Source organism: Ochotona princeps, chromosome X, assembly GCF_030435755.1.
Source record: "Ochotona princeps isolate mOchPri1 chromosome X, mOchPri1.hap1, whole genome shotgun sequence".
Classification (NCBI taxonomy): domain Eukaryota; kingdom Metazoa; phylum Chordata; class Mammalia; order Lagomorpha; family Ochotonidae; genus Ochotona; species Ochotona princeps.
In genome coordinates, this window is record NC_080865.1 from 5,838,487 (window position 1) to 5,856,114 (window position 17,628).

Below are 17,628 nucleotides of genomic sequence, written 5' to 3' on the forward strand. Positions count from 1 at the left end.
CTCTCCTGGAAGCTGGGCTGCTCATTAACCAGAACAGCGTGCCTGACATCCGTGGTGTGGAAGTCCCTGCCAGGGAGGGCACCATGTCTGCCCAGCTCGGCTACCCTGTGGTGGGCTGGCACATTGCTAATAAGAAGCCGCCTCTCCCCAAACGTGTCCAATGGCAGATCCATGCCACACCCACCCCTGTTACTGCCATTGGCCTCCAACCACAGCCATCCAGGAGCCACCATCCCGTATTGTGCCCACCCCAACATCCCCAGTCATTGCTCCTCCCACAGAGACCATGGTGCCTCCTGTCAGGGACCCTGTTCTCAGGAAGTCCACAGTCACCATTCGGACCCAAGGCGCCATTATTCAGACCCCAACTCTGGGCCCCATCCAGCCTACTTGGATGCCAGAAGCTGGCACCACAGTTCCTGGCCAGATTCGCCCAACAATGACCATTTCTGCCTATGTGGAGTCCACAGCTGTTGCTACCCCTCCTACAACTACAACCAAAAAGCCACATGTGTCCACACCAAAACCAGCAACACCCTCAACTGACTCCACAACCACCACAACTTGCAGGCCAACCAAGAAACCATGGACCTTCAGGCCAGTGCCCTGGGTCACTTCCATCTGCTGGCTCACTCCCCAAATGGTGGCAATGGCTGGAGTTGAGCCCATCCAAAGCCATGAGCTTCTTCTGGATCTCCCAGTGGGTGCAGGGTCTCAAGCTGTAGCCATCCTCTACTGCTTTCCCAGGCCATACATAGGGAGCTGGATGGAAAGTAGGCAGCTGAGACATGAACCAGCGCTCTTGTGGGATGATGGTGCTTGTAGGTGGATTAGCCAACGTAGCCAAAATGCCAGTCCCATCAGCCACTTTTTTCTCTTTTTGAAAAAAATATTTATTTTTATGGGAAAGACAGATATATGGAGATAAAGATCTTCCGTCTGCTGATTCACTCTCCAAGTGGTCTCAATGGCCGGAGTTGAGCTGATCCAAAGTCAGGAGCCAGGAGCCTCCTCCAGGTCTCCCATATATGGTCCCAAAGCCTTGGGCCATCCTCCACTGCTCCCCAGGCCACAAGCAGGGAGCCAGATGGGAAGTGGAGAGCAGGCAGGACATGAACTGGCACCCATATGGGATCCTGGTACTTGCAAGGCAAGGACTTTAGCCACTAAGCTACTGTCTGGGCACACATCAATCATTTTCAATTGTTACTATTTCTTATTGATAACAGCTTTTCTTTCAGCAAAAAAAATTTTTTTTAAGATTCATTTTTCTTGAAAGAGTTACAAAAGGACAGAGAAGGTAAAACACACAGAGAGATTTTCCTCCCACTGGTTTATTTCCCAAATGGTGGCAATGGCCAAAGCTGTGCTGGCTAAAGCTGGAAGCCAGGAGCATCCCTGGGTCTCCCATGTGGGTGCGGGGTCCCAGGGCTTTGGGTTATCCTCTGTTGCTTTCCCAGGCCACAAGCAGAGCTGGATGGGAAGTGGAGCAGCTGGGACACACACTGACATTCACATGTGATGCCGGCAGCACAGGGCAGAGGATCAGCCATCTTGCCATGGCGTCTACCCCATAGTGACATTTTCTTCCTTTCTTTTTTTTAAAGATTTATTTTTATTACAAAGTCAGATATACAGAGGAGGAGAGACAGAGAGGAAGATCTTCCATCCTATGATTCACTCCCCAAGTGAGCCGCAATGGGCCAGTGCGCGCCAATCCGATGCCAGGAACCAGGAACCTCTTCCGGGTCTCCCACGCGGGTGCAGGGTCCCAATTCATTGGGCCGTCCTCGACTGCTTTCCCAGGCCACAAGCAGGGAGCTGAATGAGAAGCGGAGCTGCCGGGATTAGAACCGGCGCCCATATGGGATCCCGGGGCGTTCAAGGCGAGGACTTTAGCCACTAGGCCACGCCGCCGGGCCCCATAGTGACATTTTGTATATTCTTGCAATCTCCCTGAGGTCTTTCTTGCAGCAGCAAGCACTCTCTGAGGCCATTTCCTTTATTGTTTGGGCCAGGCGTGACAGTGTAATGGTTAAGGTCCTTGCCTTGCACGCCCGGGATCCCATATGGGTGCCGGTTCTAACCCCGGCAGCTCCACTTCCCATCCAGCTCCCTGCCTGTGGCCTGGGAGAGCAGTCAAGGAAGGCCCAAAGCTTTGGGACCCTGCACCCGTATGGGAGACCTGGAAGAAGCTCCTGGCTCCTGACTTTGGATCGGCGCAGCTCCAGCCGTTACAGCCGTTTGGGGAGTGAATCATCGGAGGGAAGATCTACCTCTCTGTCTCTCCTCTCTGTATATCTGACTTTGCAATAAAAATAAATAAGCCTTTAAAAAAATTATTTCTACTTATTTGAAAGGCAGCATGAAAGAGAAGCATGGAGTGGTCTGTCATCTGCTGTTTCACTCCCCTAAATTGCTTGCATGTAGATTTTGTCCCTGCCCCCAGCTGTTTCTTAGCTTCATGTTACAGTTTGCATGAGGTATTTGTGTTCTAACTGGATATTCCATTCCAAATTTGTACTCGTAAACTTCTGTTCTGCACTGGCTTGTACTTTTCCACTGCAGAGAGAAATCATTGCATCAAGTACTTCCAGAACCTAACTCGGTGTTGTCACTATGCAGGGCCCCTGAGCCCCTGGCGCTGCTGTGAGGGAGCCCCTCCCCTTCCCTCACCCATTTTCCTTTGTTTAAATTGGAATCCTTTAAGAAGGGGATATAGTAAGAGAATTTGATACAGTTCTAGAACTCTTTGGAGACTTGAGCCATCTCAAAGCGTCCACGTTGAGCATCATTCTATCCCACGTCTCAGCTGTGATCAGGATGTCTTCAAAGAGGTGAATGAATAACTATGAACCATTTTGAACTGAACAGTAGGGTCCAAAGAAAAGCAGTGTTCAACAGCGAGCTGGAAAATTGTGTGAGAAGCTTGAAGGCAGAGCAATAGTGAGGGAAGGTGCTGAGGTCGGAACACTGGGGTGGGAGAAAGTGCAGGGCTCGACTTCCTGCCATTTGGCTCCTCCAAAGCTGTATTTAGGGGTAATGACAGAGCTTCCCGCCCTGGGTAAAGAGGAAGTGACATGAAGACCGTGGGAAAGGGCCTGTTGGGGCCCTTGAAGGTGTTGTATGAAGGGGCGCCTCTGGCACTACCCAGGTTGATGGCCACCCATTAATTTTGTAGTTTGGAGGCACAGAGTTCACCACTTCTCCTAGGAGGAGAAGGCTGGGGCGACGGGAGGGATTGTTGTTCTTGGTGGCGGTGGCAGGGGGGTGGGTCGGGTGTATGCATGAACTGCTACACTCCGTTTGGCCAGAGGAGGAGGAAGGCTAGGAAATCTCTGGCCCCACTCAAAATGGAGCCAAGCGGCTGCCTCGCCTAAGATGGCGGCTTCCCCGCCTCTTGGCTCAAGGTCTTCCTTGGCGATTGGGCACCTTTAAGGGACAAGCAGGTCCAAAGGTAGTTCAACACCGCCCTCCTTTCTCAGGGTGTGTGTGTGTGTGTGTGTGTGGGGGGGTGTTCCCCGCCCCCGATGACGTCACGCGGGAGCCGCGGACGCCCCTTCCCCGCCTCCGCCGCGGTTACCTCGCATGCCCGGCCTTCATAAGATGGCGGCCGGCTTGCCTACCGGTGCCTGCGCCGCCACTCTCAATATGGCTGCTGTTTACCTCCTATTTCTCCTCCCCAACTTGCTCGTTGTTTTGAATAAACTTTATTGACTATCCTGAATTGTCTGCCACCAACACCAGGCTTCAAGCCGGCCACTTTTTGGGGTCGTCTTGCTCTGACCCGGGGACGGGTGCATCCTCCTTCCTCTTTGATTCTGCTCCCTGCTCTCTCCCGCCGGTTCAGAGGCTGCACCACCTCGCTGGTTGGCGGGGCGAGCGGCGGACTAGGCCTGAGCCTTGTGCTCTCCCGTAGGCCCCGAGCGGCCGGGCCGGGGGTGTGTGTACGTGTGTGTGTTTGTGACGGGAGACAGTGGCGTGGAGGAAGCCGGCCGGAACCCCTGCGGGCGGCTGCACCTCTTCCCCCAGCGGGTGGCGGCTGGAGCAGGAGCGAGCGAGGCTTTCGCGGCGGCGTTGACGGTGTCTCTCCCAGAATTCGGCGCGCGCCGCCGCCGGGCCCGGAACTGGCCGGCGAGCCTCGGTTGAGAGAGGCGCCGCGCCGCCGTGGAGCGAGCCCGGCCGTCGGGGTGTCGCTGGCACCGAGCTCCGCCGGCGTGAGGAGTCCCTGAACGGCTCCGGATTGAAGACGTTCTGTGGTCAGGTTTGGGGCGTGAGGAGCTTCCTGTCAGTTGGGGGAGGCGTGAGGAGATCCCCGTAAGTTTCTGGGGCTGCGACGCTATTCCTGTCAGTTTGGGGATCTAGGATGAGGTAGCGATCCCTGTCAGTTTGGGTTGGGTCGAGGGGGAGATGTGGAAACCCTGGTTAGTTTTAGGGGGAAGGGGCTTTTAGGAGATGCCTGCCAGCAGTTTGGAAGCGATGAAAAACAATCCATGCTTAGTTTTAGGGAGGAAATTGTACGCAGTTTCAGGGTTTGGGAAAGAGCTTTCTTCTTTTTTTTTAGTTGTAGGGGTACAACGAGAACCTTGTCATTTGTTGAAGTTGAGGACGAGCGATCAGTTTTGAAATGACCATTTCTTTCATGTATGTGTGCGTGTGTGTGAGTGTGGTGGCGGGTTAGATGCGACTCCTGACGGGTCGGGAGAGGAGTGATAACGGACAGGGACGCCAAGGGTCATTTCAACTCGCTCTGGCGACCCCACAACTGTGATTGGAGTTGGCTGGCCAGTCTTGGTCCGCCTTGTCCCCGAAGGCTTTGAGAGAATTTTCGAGTGACCCGAGCAGACTTTTCGAGGTTGCCTCTGTGTGTGTGTGTGTGTGTAGCAGAGGATGTTGTGTGTGACAGGGGTTTTCCGGGAAGCACCCCCAGCCTCATTCTATAGGTTTTTTTCCCCCTCTCTCAGAAAACGGAGCCCCGAGAGGAGCTAGGGGGAGTGGGGGTGGGGTGGGGTGGGGGAGCGAGCCAGGGGACAGGGTTCCCGGGAGGGATTAAAAAGGCGTCCTGCAAAGGCGTCAGGCATTATCCTGAAACCCGGAAAGAAGTTAGCAGGGACTGCGGGGGCCCGGGAAGCTTGGGGGCGGGGGGCGGGGAGCCTGGACGGCCCGGCGCCTCCAGCACCCGACGCTCTTGCCAGGTGAAAGAAATTCTATAGGCCGGGCCGACTCCGCCACCGGGGCCCCCTACAGCCGCGTCAGCTGGGTTGCATCCCGCTGCCGCCGCCACCGCCAGCAGCACCACCACCGCCGCCGCAGCCGCCGCTGCTGCCGGACGCTCCGGGCTCGAAAGGAGCCTGGGGGCAGGGGAGGGGGCGGGGACCGGGGAGACGGGGGAGGGGCAGGGGGAGGGGACCACCTGATTCAGTAAAAAAAAAAAAAAAAAAAAAAAAAAAAAAAGTGTTGTTTGTGCCCAGCCACCGTCCGGAGAGGACGCGTGCGGCCGTCTGTCTCTGCTGTCCCTCTTGACATCACGACCCTGGCCCTCCGCAGAACGCTCCCAGGCAGGGCGAAGATGGCCTCAGTGCCAGTGTATTGCCTCTGCCGGCTGCCTTACGATGTGACCCGCTTCATGATCGAGTGTGACATGTGCCAGGACTGGTTTCACGGCAGGTAAGGGGAGGGCAGGCCGGGCTGCACAAGGTGCAGTGACCGGCAGGGCGCACCGACTGTCTCTCTTCTCAGCTGTTTTAGATTCCTGCTTAGAAAAAAAAAAAAAAAAAAAACCTCTCTCACTACCACCAATACTTACCATGACCGTGGGAACACACAGACACTCCTTGCATGCATACCGGCCCCTAGGCAAGTCATTCATCTCTGGTTTCTTTTCTTTCTCTGTTTTCCTCGGTATATTTCTTTGCTCCATTCTTTCGAAAAAAAAAAATTCTTAGGATTTATTTTATTGGAAAGCCAGAGTTACAGGGAAACAGGGAGAAACAAAGATCTTCCATCTTTTGGTTCACTTCCTGAATGGCTGCAGTTGCCGGAGCTCAGCTGATCCAAAGCTAGGAGCCAGGAGGCTCTTCTGGGTCTCCCACATGGGTGCAGGCTTTCAAGGACTTGTGGCCATCCTTTTCGCCTTCTGGGCCACAAGCAAGCAGCAGTATGGAAGTGGAGCAGCCCAGGTGGGATCCGGGAGCTTGAAGGGGGAGGATTAGCCAATTGAGCCATTGTGCCAGGGCCTTGAAAATTTCTTTTTTAAGGATTTATTTATTTTTATTAGAAAGGCAGATTTACAGAGAAGGAGAGACAGAGACAAAGTTCTTGCGTCCACTGGTTCACTCCTCAAATAGCCAAAATGGCCAGAGCTGAGCTAACCTGGAGCCAGGAGCCAGGAGCCAGGAACTTCTCCCAGGACAACGCTGGTGCATTGTCCTGTGGACTTGGGCCAACCTCCGCTGCTTTCCCAGGCCATAAGCAGGGAGCGGGATGGGAAGTGGGGCAGCTGGGACACTAACTGGCATCCATATGGGATCCTGGTGGCACTTGCAAGGTGAGGATTTATCCACTGAGCCAATGTGCTGGGCCCTCGGAAATTTTTAAAAGAATTTTTAAGCCTCTTCCTCTCTAGCCATAAAGTACGGGTTTTGCATTCTAGCACTTGTATTTTGCCGCAGACACTGGTTGCAGAGGAGATGTGTTGCATTTTTGAGATACTGGAATCTAACAAACATAGATTGGAGTCGCAGCTTTGCACTTACTATCAGAGTGACCTTGGGCAAGTTCCTTTGCTTCTCTAAGCCTTATTGTCTTTTCCTACAAACTGTATCAAATACATCCTCCTGACTATATAAGGCATTTTGCCCAAACTCAGTACATGGAGCTAGAAATGCCGTAGAATTTACGTGTTTATCTATGAGACCATCCAACTACATTGAATTAAGTGAAAGAGACCTTAAAAAACCCAGCAGGAATAAACCACTAATGAAGTCCCCCAAGTTAAGCAGGTGTGCCCCAAAGCACCTGATTCCATAGAGGTTCATTTGTGGAATAAAACTATAATATTATCTCATTATTGGGATTTAAATCCCAGCTCTGGAAAGATAACCGGGAGGGGCATGGTTAGACTTTGGTGCCCCCTCCCGGTGTGTGTAAGATGCTGGGAATTTCAGTTTTCACTAGTCCCTTCTGGAGTAGCTGTCCCTGATACCATGCCCAAGAGCAAACTAAAGGTGCTGGTGCTGCTAACATCTCGCCCTCAACAGGGCTTGCCTGCACGCTCCTCACCGTGTATCCCAATTCATATTGAACTGAACTTTATTGTGAATATTTACTGTGTGCCAGGTGCAGAGTTCTGTTTATTTCCTCTGGTTATTTCGGAGGGAACAAACCTGGAAGGTGGGGCCTTTGGCTTTGCTCTGCAGCTAAATGGGGATTAAGATGTTTTTCAGGATTCTGCCTGCTGTTGCCAGTGCTGCTTGAAGGTCCTCCTCAGTTTAAACTTCTTTTCAGCATTTCCTCTTGAAAGATACACAGTTTAGTAATCTTTATGTAACAGACAGACCTTTTGTGAACTCATTGTTCTGTCTCGGGTCCTGCCACTCCTGCTCCGTCATTTCATTATGTCCCCTCAAGACTGAACTACCTACAGTTCTGGGAAGATTTGAGATTGCCTTCTGCCTCTTTGTCCTGTACATATTATTCCCACTAATGTCCTCCCTTCACAGCTCACAGATCATCTCTGTTAGAGAACTCTTTGCTCTGGGTTCCTATTGCATTTTGTATGTCTGCTTATTAAAATAAGTAGTTTTATCATATCATAATTTTAAATATGTCTGTCATTCATCATCCTAGCTGGAGCTCCCTGAGTGCAGAGGTGTTGTTGGTTTCCTGTTGCTAGGTGTTTAAATACTCACCTAAACCTGATTTCTGATGATATCTATATCTATATCGATATAATAAAATGTATATTTGTTCCAAGTTATTCAGATATTTTCTTAATTGGTGTACATTTAGCATTATTTGCATTTAAAAAATATTTATTTGAAAGGCAGAGTTGCAGGTAGAGGGGGAGGGAGGGTAGGAGGAAGGGGGAAGAAAGATAGGGGAAGGAGAGAATATCTTCTATGTACTGGTTCACTCTTTTAAGGTCTCCAACAGCAGGGGCTGGTCCAGTCCCAAGTCAGGATCCAGGAACCCCATGTGCGCCTCCCACATTGGTGCATGGGACTGAAATCTTGAGCCATCCCGCGCTGCTTTCCCAGACTCATTAGCAGTGAGCTGGATTGAGAACAGCAGTCGGGACTCCAAGTGGCACTCTTACTGGATGCCAGCATTGCAGGGAGTAGCTGGCCCTTCATCCGCTGGTTCACTGCCTAAGTGGCCGCAAAGTTAGGAACTGAGTTGATCCAAAGCCAAGAGCAAGGAGTTTCCTCCAGGTCTCCCACATGCATGCAGGTGCCCAAGGACTTTTGAGCCATTTTCTGCTTTCCCAGGCCATAAGCTGGGAGCTGGATGGGAAGTTGGAGTAGCTGGCACGTGAACTGGCACCCACATGCGATGCCAATGCTTCAGACTGACGATTGTGCTTTTTACTATTATAAATGATAATATGTGAGTAAACTTTGGGAATCTGAAAAATGTTTTATATCTTGATATTCCTGTTGGTTAAAACAAAAATAAAAGCATTGTGGTCAAAACTGAATAGTAGACACTTGACATTTATACAGAGCAGTACTGGGGTCCTTTCGGAATTTAGGAATTCTAAATCTGGGATCAGTGTTGTGGCATAAGGGATTAAGCCAGCACCTACAATATTGGCATTTCATTGGGTCACTGTTTCAATTCCTGGCTGCTCTACTTCTGATCCTGCTTCCTGCTAATGTCCCTGGAAAAGCAGTGGACGATGGCTTAAGTGCTTGGGCCCCTGCCAACCCTAAGGGAGACCTAGATAGAGTTCTGGGCTCCTGGCTGTTACAGCTACTTGGGAAGTGAACCAGGAGATGGAAGACCTCTATCTCTCTGTCTCTCCTTCGATATTGCTGCCTTTGAAATAAATAAAGATTTAAAAAATAGTTCTGAATTTACAAATATGAAAATGAGCTTAGGTGTCATGCCCCTGTTTAACTACACTTGTATGGTTAAATGTGTGTTTCTGTTAACACCCTTACACAAGTTAACTGCCTTAATTTTTGTTGCATGAAGGAAACCTCTTTCCCCCTTTTGTCTCTTCTTTCTATGGGCTGCTGGAGAACAAGGAAGCTAGCTGAGAATCAGGTCTTTGGTGGGTGGCTGCTACTGCTTACTCAGTGCATTGCTGCACACACACCAGACTCACTGTGCTGCATTTAAGTTTATATTTTAGTACAATTGAGAGTTACTGTGTACTGCGGACTTTTCATGGTTGGCTACAATATTAGGCCTGTGCATTTTATGTATGTTTTTATCTCTTTTTAAAGTTCTTGTAAGCCCACACATTTGAAATCCACAAATCCCTAGAGATGATAATCTGTTCTTTAGCTGATGAGAACCTGGGACTCTTGGAAGTTATGTGACTTTCTGAGTGTAGATTTGAACTTTGGGTTAGCCTGGTTGCAGAGCTCAGGTTCTCAAAAGCTTTGAATATGTGGGATAGCTTCAGTCCTCCTGTCTGAGGCTGGGTTTTCAAAAACACGGAGCTATAACTCTCAAACTGAAGTGTGTATCAGGATCATTTGGAGAACTTGTTAAAATAGAGCGGATGTACCACACTGGCGAGTGGGACCTGCCCCTGTGAGGCACTGATTAAGGCATTATCCTATCTTCCCCTTCTGTGGATTGTAATGGTTTCTAATTTTGGAGGAGAGATGGACTCATGTACCCTTGCTGTAACTAGTTGTTCTCAAGGTAATGGTCCATCAACCAGGAATTATTAAAAATGCTAATTCTTAGACTTGGGATTCAGCAAACTGTTTCTTAATAAGAAGTGATTTGGACTAAAACTGGTTGGTAGGTATCTATTGGCATTGGGTGTTTTGGCCAAAACCTCTCTTTACAGTTTTCCTGCTTATTAAGCAAGTATTGGTTGATGTGTCCCTAAGGCGTTAGCTGTGGTATGGATTCTATGCTCTGGATGTAGGGGTACTGAATTCAGATCTGGGTTAAAATTCTGACTGTGTTAATTATTAGCCAAAGATCTTATCTCTGTGAAACCTTAGTTTTGTTGAGAGGGGTTATGCGATTGAAATGAAATGTTTAGCTATTCTGAGCACTAGCTAATGTACTAGTCACAATGCTAAATGGGTTGCCTGATTAATCTTTTTGAGAGGTTTAAATCTGTGAATTCTATTTAATGTTTATAGGACTATTCAAATTGTGTCTATATATTAAATGTCTTGGAGCACTTTATAGTTTTCAAAGGAATTGATCCATTTAAGTTGTCAAATTTATGTTTATGGAATTGTCATAGTATTCCCTTATTATTCTTTTGGGATCCGCAACCTCTATGATGATATCTTGTTTCATTTCTGGCATTAAAAATTCATGTCTTTTCCTTATCCCATTTATTATATTGGTCAGTATTTTCCATTATTTCATATTTGATTGACAGTTTTTTGAGGAACAGGCTTTTAGTTTCTTTGACTTTTTCTTTTGTCTTTCTGTTCTCAGTTTCATTGATCTATGCATCTTATTTTATCCTGCCTTCTGCTTGCTTTGAGTTTAGTTTGCTCCTTTTTATCTAGTTTCTTATTTTAAAAGTTATTTTATTTGAAAGGCCGAATTAGAGAGAGGGAGAGGCAGAGCTCTCCCATCTCCTGGCTCACTCCCGTAATGGCTGCAGTGGCTGAGCCTGGCCACGCTGAAGCCAGGAGCCAGCAGCCAGGCTCTTTCAGGGTCTCCCACAAGGGCCATTTTCTGCTTATTTCCTAGGCATCTTAGCAAGGAGCTGGATTGGAAGTAGAGCAGCTGGCACCTATTTGGGCTGCTGGTGCTGCAGGTGGTGGCTTAATTTACTATGCCACAGCACCAGCCCTTTATCTAGCTTCTTGCGGTGAGGGTACAGATGATTAATTTGAGATTTTCCAGTTTTTCTTTTTTATCGGGTTTAATTATTTTTATTTCAAAGGCAGATTTACAGAGAGAGAAGGAGAGATGGATCTTCCATCAGCTGGTTTATTCCCAAATGGCTACAGTGACAGGAGTTGGGTTGGTCTGAAGCCGGGAGCCAGAAACTTCTTCCAGATCTGCCATGTGGGTGCAGGGCTCAAGGACTTGGGCCATGTTCAGCTATTTTCTCAAGCACATTAGGAGTGGAACAGCCAGGACTTGAATTAGCGTGCTAATGGGATGCTGGCACCACAGAGGGAGGCTTAAGCTACTGTGCCACAACAATGGCTCCAATTCACTTTGCTTTTATTTCACTTTATTTTTAGTAAATAAAGGAAATTAAATGTTAGCAAGCATGGTAGAGTCTTGTGTATTTTAATTGATCCCGGGAACAAAGATTACCTCTTGAGACACATGGCACATGAATTAAATTATTGGTATTTATGAAGATATAAGGCAATAGTAATGTAAAGAATAGAAATATTTTCTGCCTTTTCTTTTTTTTTTAATAATTCTTTTTTTTTAAAAGATTTATTTTATTTTTATTACAAAGTCAGATATACTGAGAGGAGAGACAGAGAGGAAGTGGAGCTGCCGGGATTAGAACCAGCGGCCATATGGGATCAAGGCGAGGACCTTAGCCACCAGGCCACGCTGCCGAGCCCCTGCCTTTTCTAATGTAATCATTTAGTGTCGTGAATTTCCCTTTCAGCACCAGTTTAAATGTGTCCTACAAATTTTAGTGTATTTTTGTTTCACATAATTAAATGTCTTTTAAAATTTCCCCAAGACTTGGTGTTTGATCCATGAATTATTTACTTGGCAATGAGTAATAAGTTCCAGGTATTTGTAGAGGCTCCTATTCATGTTATGCAGTTCTAGTTTGATTCCATAGTGCTTAGAGAATATATAATGTGTACTGTTTTAATTTTGTTCCATTTATTGAGATTGGTTTTATAGGCCAGTATAGAACTTATCATGGTTACTTGAAAACAATGTGGACTCTGTTGTTAGGTGAGGTGTTCTGTAAATGTTACTTAACTACTGCTTGTTGAATTCTCTCTACGCTTTACTTTTTCTATCTAGTTATTCAGTGTAGAGGAAGGTGTGGAAGTGTCCAACTGTAATGGATCTTTGTTCCTCTTTACGGTTGTATCATTGCTGGGGCTGGATCAGGCCAAAGCCTCCTCCAGGTCTCCCATGTGGGTGGCAAGGGCCCAAGCACTTGGGCTATCTTCAGCTTCTTTCCCAGGCCACTGACAGGGAGCTGGATCAGAACTGGAGCATTCTGGATTCGCATTGGTATGCACATGGAGGGCCTGTGTTGCAAGCCACAGATTAACCTGCTAGTCACAGTGCCTTTCTTTCTTCTTTTTTTTTTTTTAAAGATTTATTTTTATTACAAAGTCAGATATACAGAGAGGAGGAGAGACAGAGAGGAAGATCCTCCGTCCGATGTTTCACTCCCCAAGTGAGCCGCAACGGGCTGATGCGCGCCGATCTGAAGCCGGGAACCTGGAACCTCTTCCTGGTCTCCCACGCGGGTGCAGGGTCCCAAAGCATTGGGCCGTCCTCGACTGCTTTCCCAGGCCACAAGCAGGGAGCTGGATGGGAAGTGGAACTGCCGGGATTAGAACCGGCGCCCATGTGGGATCCCGGGGCGTTCAAGGTGAGGACTTTAGCCGCTAGGCCACGCCGCAGGGCCCTGAACTTTATTTTTTAAAATAGACTCAATTCAGTTTATCTTCTTGTGTAAAACCTTGTGTTGTAACCGCAGTTTGGACCGAGTCCTTGCACAGACATTCTGGCGTGGGTCTGCACAAGCTAGCTGGTCAGTGATTTTCTGATAGGAAGGCTTGGTAAACATGGGCTGCTTTCAGAGTGAGAGCGATAGCTTGTGGGTCTTGAAGATGACATCAAAGGTGCCCTTGGCAAAAGTTACCCAGAGTGGCAGTGCAGTCCCTGGCTGATGTGTAGCAGTCATCAATGCCAGCCATCAGCAGCACCTTCTTAACAGTCTTGCTCTCCCAGTAGCCACTCTGCGTGGACACAGTGGAGGGCTTGGCCGAAAGATGGATGTTTCCTTCTTGGAGCACTTGCTGCACAGCTTGTCTTAGACAGTTTAGTCCTTGATGGCCAAAAAAAAAAAAAAAAAAAAAAGGATGCCTTTAACCTTGCCGGCAGGCCAGGGTAGTTCTGCTTTTGTACCAGCGGAATCTCGAAAGCCTCAAGCTTGAGGGATTCCACCAGGACAAGGCAGTCTTTTGCAACTGCTTGATGGAAGAGATAAGTCTCCTCTAGGGACTTAATTTTCCTGTCTTTGACCTGGTGGCCTAGCTTAGTTAAAGGCGGTCACTCCATGTCCTCTGCCTTGCCCCTACAGCTCTGCTATCTTGGCGTTTGCTGCTCCCGGACCCCAGGGGCCTCCCAGCGCCTCCTGCTGCACTGACTGCATCACCATTGGCTGTTCTTGTAAAAGCCTGCTAATCTCTTTTAATCAGTGTATTTAGATTAAATTTTTAAAAGATTTATTTTTTTAAGTTTTGTTGGAAAGTCAGATACACAGAGAGGAGGAGAGACAGAAGATCTTCTGTCCAATGATTCACTCCCCAAGTGACCGCAACAGCTGGTGCTGCGACGATCCAAAGCCAGGAGCCAGGAACCTCCTCCAGGTCTCCCACATGGGTTCAGGGTCCCAAGGCCTTGGGCCGTCCTCGACTGCTTTCCCAGGCCACAAGCAGTAAGCTGGATGGGAAGTGGAGCTGCCGGGATTAGAACTGGTGCCCATATGGGATCCTGGTGCGTTCAAGACAGGACTTTAGCCGCTAGGCCACTGTGCTGGGCCCCGTGTTTTGATTATTTTTTACTTAATATAATTATTGGTATGTTAAGGCTTAAGTCTGTCATTTAAAATTTTTCTTTATTTTTCATATTTCTAATTAGTTTTTTTAACAGATTCAGTATAGTTATAGAGTTGTAAGAACATATTCTCTTCCTCCCTTCCACTCACCCTTTTTCTCCCTTCCACCCGCCTTTCTTTTTATAGTTTTTGACATAATGTATAGTGTATGTTTCTTCGCTTTATTTTTGTGTCTTTTTACTGTTTCCTTCTGCCTTTCTGTGCATTAATACACCATTTTATGGTTTTGTATTTATTTGTTATGTATTTGTGTGTCTGTACAGATTTTTCAGCAATTGCCCTATGCATTAAATTGGTTATGTATCTTAACCACAGTCAACTCATTTGACGATATACCAATTTGAGTGAAGAGTGGAATTTTTTAAATTATTATTTTATTTTGATAATCTTTGCATAGTTGATTGGGGCACAAAGGGTCAAGGGCTACAGGAAAGTGGGTAAGACCCTTGTTTCCACATTATTTTTTTTTGTATCTGGGCTAAGGGAGAAGCCCCACCCGGCGTCGCACCCACCCCAGGTTCCTGGACGTGGGGCATGCTCTGAGGGCACTGCTCAAGTGGTTTGGATAATTCAACTGTTGGGAATTTCTGCTAGTCTTGCCATTCCAAGCACGATGAAATTTCTGCAGAATGAAATTTTTATTTCTCAGGTTTTTCTGTACTCTTGTTTATATTATTATAGGTATTCTGCCATACATTGAGAATCATATCAGAGAGGGCTATAATTTTTGCTTTAACTCTCAAACATGAGCTACAGTACTCAAGAGGAGAAAGGAAGCATTGTCTACTCACATTTTTACTCTTTTTCCTTGTTTTCTGCTCCTGATATTTCAAATTTCTTTTCATCATTTCTTTTCTGTTTACAATTTTCTTTCACATTCTTTTAGGGTAAGATCTGTTAGCAACAACAAAAATATGTAGTTTTCTTTCATCTGAGAATGTCTTGATTTCCCTTAAATTCCTGAAGGATCTTTTCACTTGATAATAGAATCCTGCATTTCTAGTTCTTTTCTTTTAGGACTTGAAAAATACTTCCTTTTGTCCTACGTGGAAGTAGCTCCTGGGTAGTGTTCCTTGCCAGCAGCAGTTTGGACTTGATGAGACATATATTGTCAATCAAATTGCTGTTCTTTTGTAGGTAATAATGTAGCTTCTTTCACTACTTCTGGAGATTTTTCCTTTGTCTTTTCCTTTTTGGGGTTTGATTAAGTCATGTCCTATAGATTACCAAGGCTCTGTTAATTTTTTTTTTTGAAGTCTACTTTCTTTCTGTTGTTTAACATCTATTGTTCTATTGTCAAGTTTACTGATTTCTGTTGATTTCATTTTGCCTATTCAGCTGATCCAATAAAATTTGTTTTAAATTACTGTTTTTCAGATCTGAATGTTTCGCTTGGTTCTTGTTTATATCTTTTATTTGCAGACACTTTCTCATTATTGCTGACACTTTTATTTAATTGTTTCAGACCTGTTCATAATTGTACATTGAAGCGTTTTTATATTGGCTCCTTTAATATCTTTTCAGACAATTCCAACATCTGTGTCGTCTGAGTGTGGACGTAACTTTATTTTTCTTTCTCATTCAAGTTTTGATTTTCCTTGTTCTTGCTATGATGAACGATTGTTTTCTTTATACCTTGAACAGTCCAGGCATTATATTATGAGCTTTTTATTTAAAACTTCCCTTTAAAAATCTGTTGGAGGGTGGGAGTTTGGGGGGAAATCCCAGTCTATATGAAATTGTATCACAATTTTAAAATTCAAAGTAAAAATATATAAAAAAATAATAAAAAAACCTTCCATTTATACAGGCCTCTTAAGACAATGCACCTCTTTGGCAGGAAGAAGTGCCATTTTATTACTGCCATGTAAGTGTGAAAATCCAGTTGCATTAGCAGAGAGCTGGATCAGAAGCCAAACAACCAGGACTTATGTGGACCTCTGTATGTGATGACAGTATCTGAGGTGGCAGCTTAACCTGCTGTGCCATGACGCCTGTTCCTGTGCATATAGTCCTTTGATTACTTACTGGCAAATATTAACTACTCAATAACTATTTACTACATGAATGTTCTAGGTAATAGCTAGAATTCTGTATCTATCGTATCAGGGACTGTGCTTGACATATTTTGAGCCTCAAAGCCAGCACAGGAAGTAAGGATTTTCCATGTTTTGAAGCTGGGAAAAGCAGGAGCTTAGAGAGGTCAAATGACTAACCCCAAAAGACAAAGGTAGTCCGTGGAAGAACCCGGGATCCTGGGCCAGGTTTCCGATGTGCAAGCTGCCTTGTCACAGTTGTGTGCCTCTGCCTAGGGTTCCAACACAGTCTTGGGGATCGTGCTTATTACACCTTCTGCTGTTTTTTCCATCACCATGGTGCCTTCTCAGGGATACTCATCGGCTATGCTTTGGAATTGGTGTCATTTTTTATTAGATATATTTATTGATTGAAAGGTGGAGTGGTATAAAAAGAGCTTTCATCTGCTATTTTACTGTGTAAATGGCTGCCAAAGCTGAGAGGTTGGGGCTGGGCCAGGCCGAAGCCAGGTGGCTGGCACCGCATTCTGGTCTCCCACATGATTGTTAGATTCCCAAGCACTTGGGCTATCCACCACTGCTTTCCCAGAGGTGCATTAGCAGGGAATTAGATCAGAACTAGAGCAGCTGGGACTCTAATCAGCACTCTGATATGGAATATCAGTGTTATAGGCAGTGGCTTAAGCCATTGTGCCACAGGCCAATCCTGGAATCTATTTTGACAAGCATTCCAGGTGTTTCTGGTCCCTAAAAGTAGAGAAAAAACACTGGTCCAGTTATGTAATGGTGACTTGTACTGGAGTCAGTAAGATTGAGAAGTAGTTCCTTTGCTGCTAGCTTCACATTTACTCTTGCACTCACCATCCTGTTTACCTTGCTTTCTTTGCCTTATAAGCACTTCAGAAACTCCTGGCTCCACTTTTCTGTCTCCCTCCTCTAGAATGTCCACTTCGTGAAGTCGGTGTCGGTGTTTAATCAATATTGATTGAATTTGTACACTCATTTACTTAACAAGTGTTTGTTTACTTTTTGCTAGGCTCTGCAGTACATCTTGGGGATACTTCGTAATCTCAAAACTGGGTGCTGTAATAATTTGTGCTCCTGCCTGAGGTAGCCACCCAGAGCAAAACAGCATTAGTCATTGTTGGTCCCTGGTGATAATTATTGAGAGTGCAGCTGTAGCCCAGTTTTCATCTCTCTGCCCTCCCCCTGCCCTGGGCTGAGGAGTTATGTAGCTCAATGAATGTTTGTTGAGTTGACTTAACTAAAAAAGAAGACTGGAATATGGAAAAGATGAAGATTTTTGGTGAACAAGATATGATGTCCGCCTAAGGTAGTGAGGACAGAAACCAAGGGAATGAGTGGGGTGGCATGTCAGCTTTTTGAGAGCTGAAATAATGAATAGTGTGTGTGTGGGGGGTGACCATGGGAGCAAGAGAGAGAGAACTGTTCATGGCTGAGAGACACTGTGGTGAAGCCCGAGGGCTAGAAAGAACATGGCACGGGCAGTGCAGATGGTTTTTCAGAACAGGGCTGGCTCCAGGGATATGTGACCGCTGCAGTCACATGCGGTGCGGTGCGGTGCGGTGCAGG

At 46.6% G+C, this 17,628-nt stretch overlaps 1 protein-coding gene across 6 annotated transcripts in view; it reads left to right on the plus strand.

The window, feature by feature from the left end:
• Positions 1–2,818: 2,818 nt before the first annotated feature.
• PHF8 (PHD finger protein 8) overlaps positions 2,819–17,628 on the plus strand; it is an 86,412-nt gene continuing 71,602 nt past the window's right edge. For 3 of the 6 annotated variants that reach the window (XM_058658228.1, XM_058658231.1, XM_058658230.1), the window contains exons 1-2: positions 2,819–2,837; positions 5,548–5,667. In XM_058658228.1, the coding sequence (XP_058514211.1) occupies positions 2,824–2,837; positions 5,548–5,667 (134 nt within the window). In that variant the 5' untranslated portion in view covers positions 2,819–2,823. Of the gene's footprint in view, positions 2,838–3,681; positions 4,318–5,471; positions 5,668–17,628 lie in introns of those variants that run through there. The other 3 variants (XM_004598306.2, XM_058658229.1, XM_058658232.1) reach the window with 3 other exon arrangements.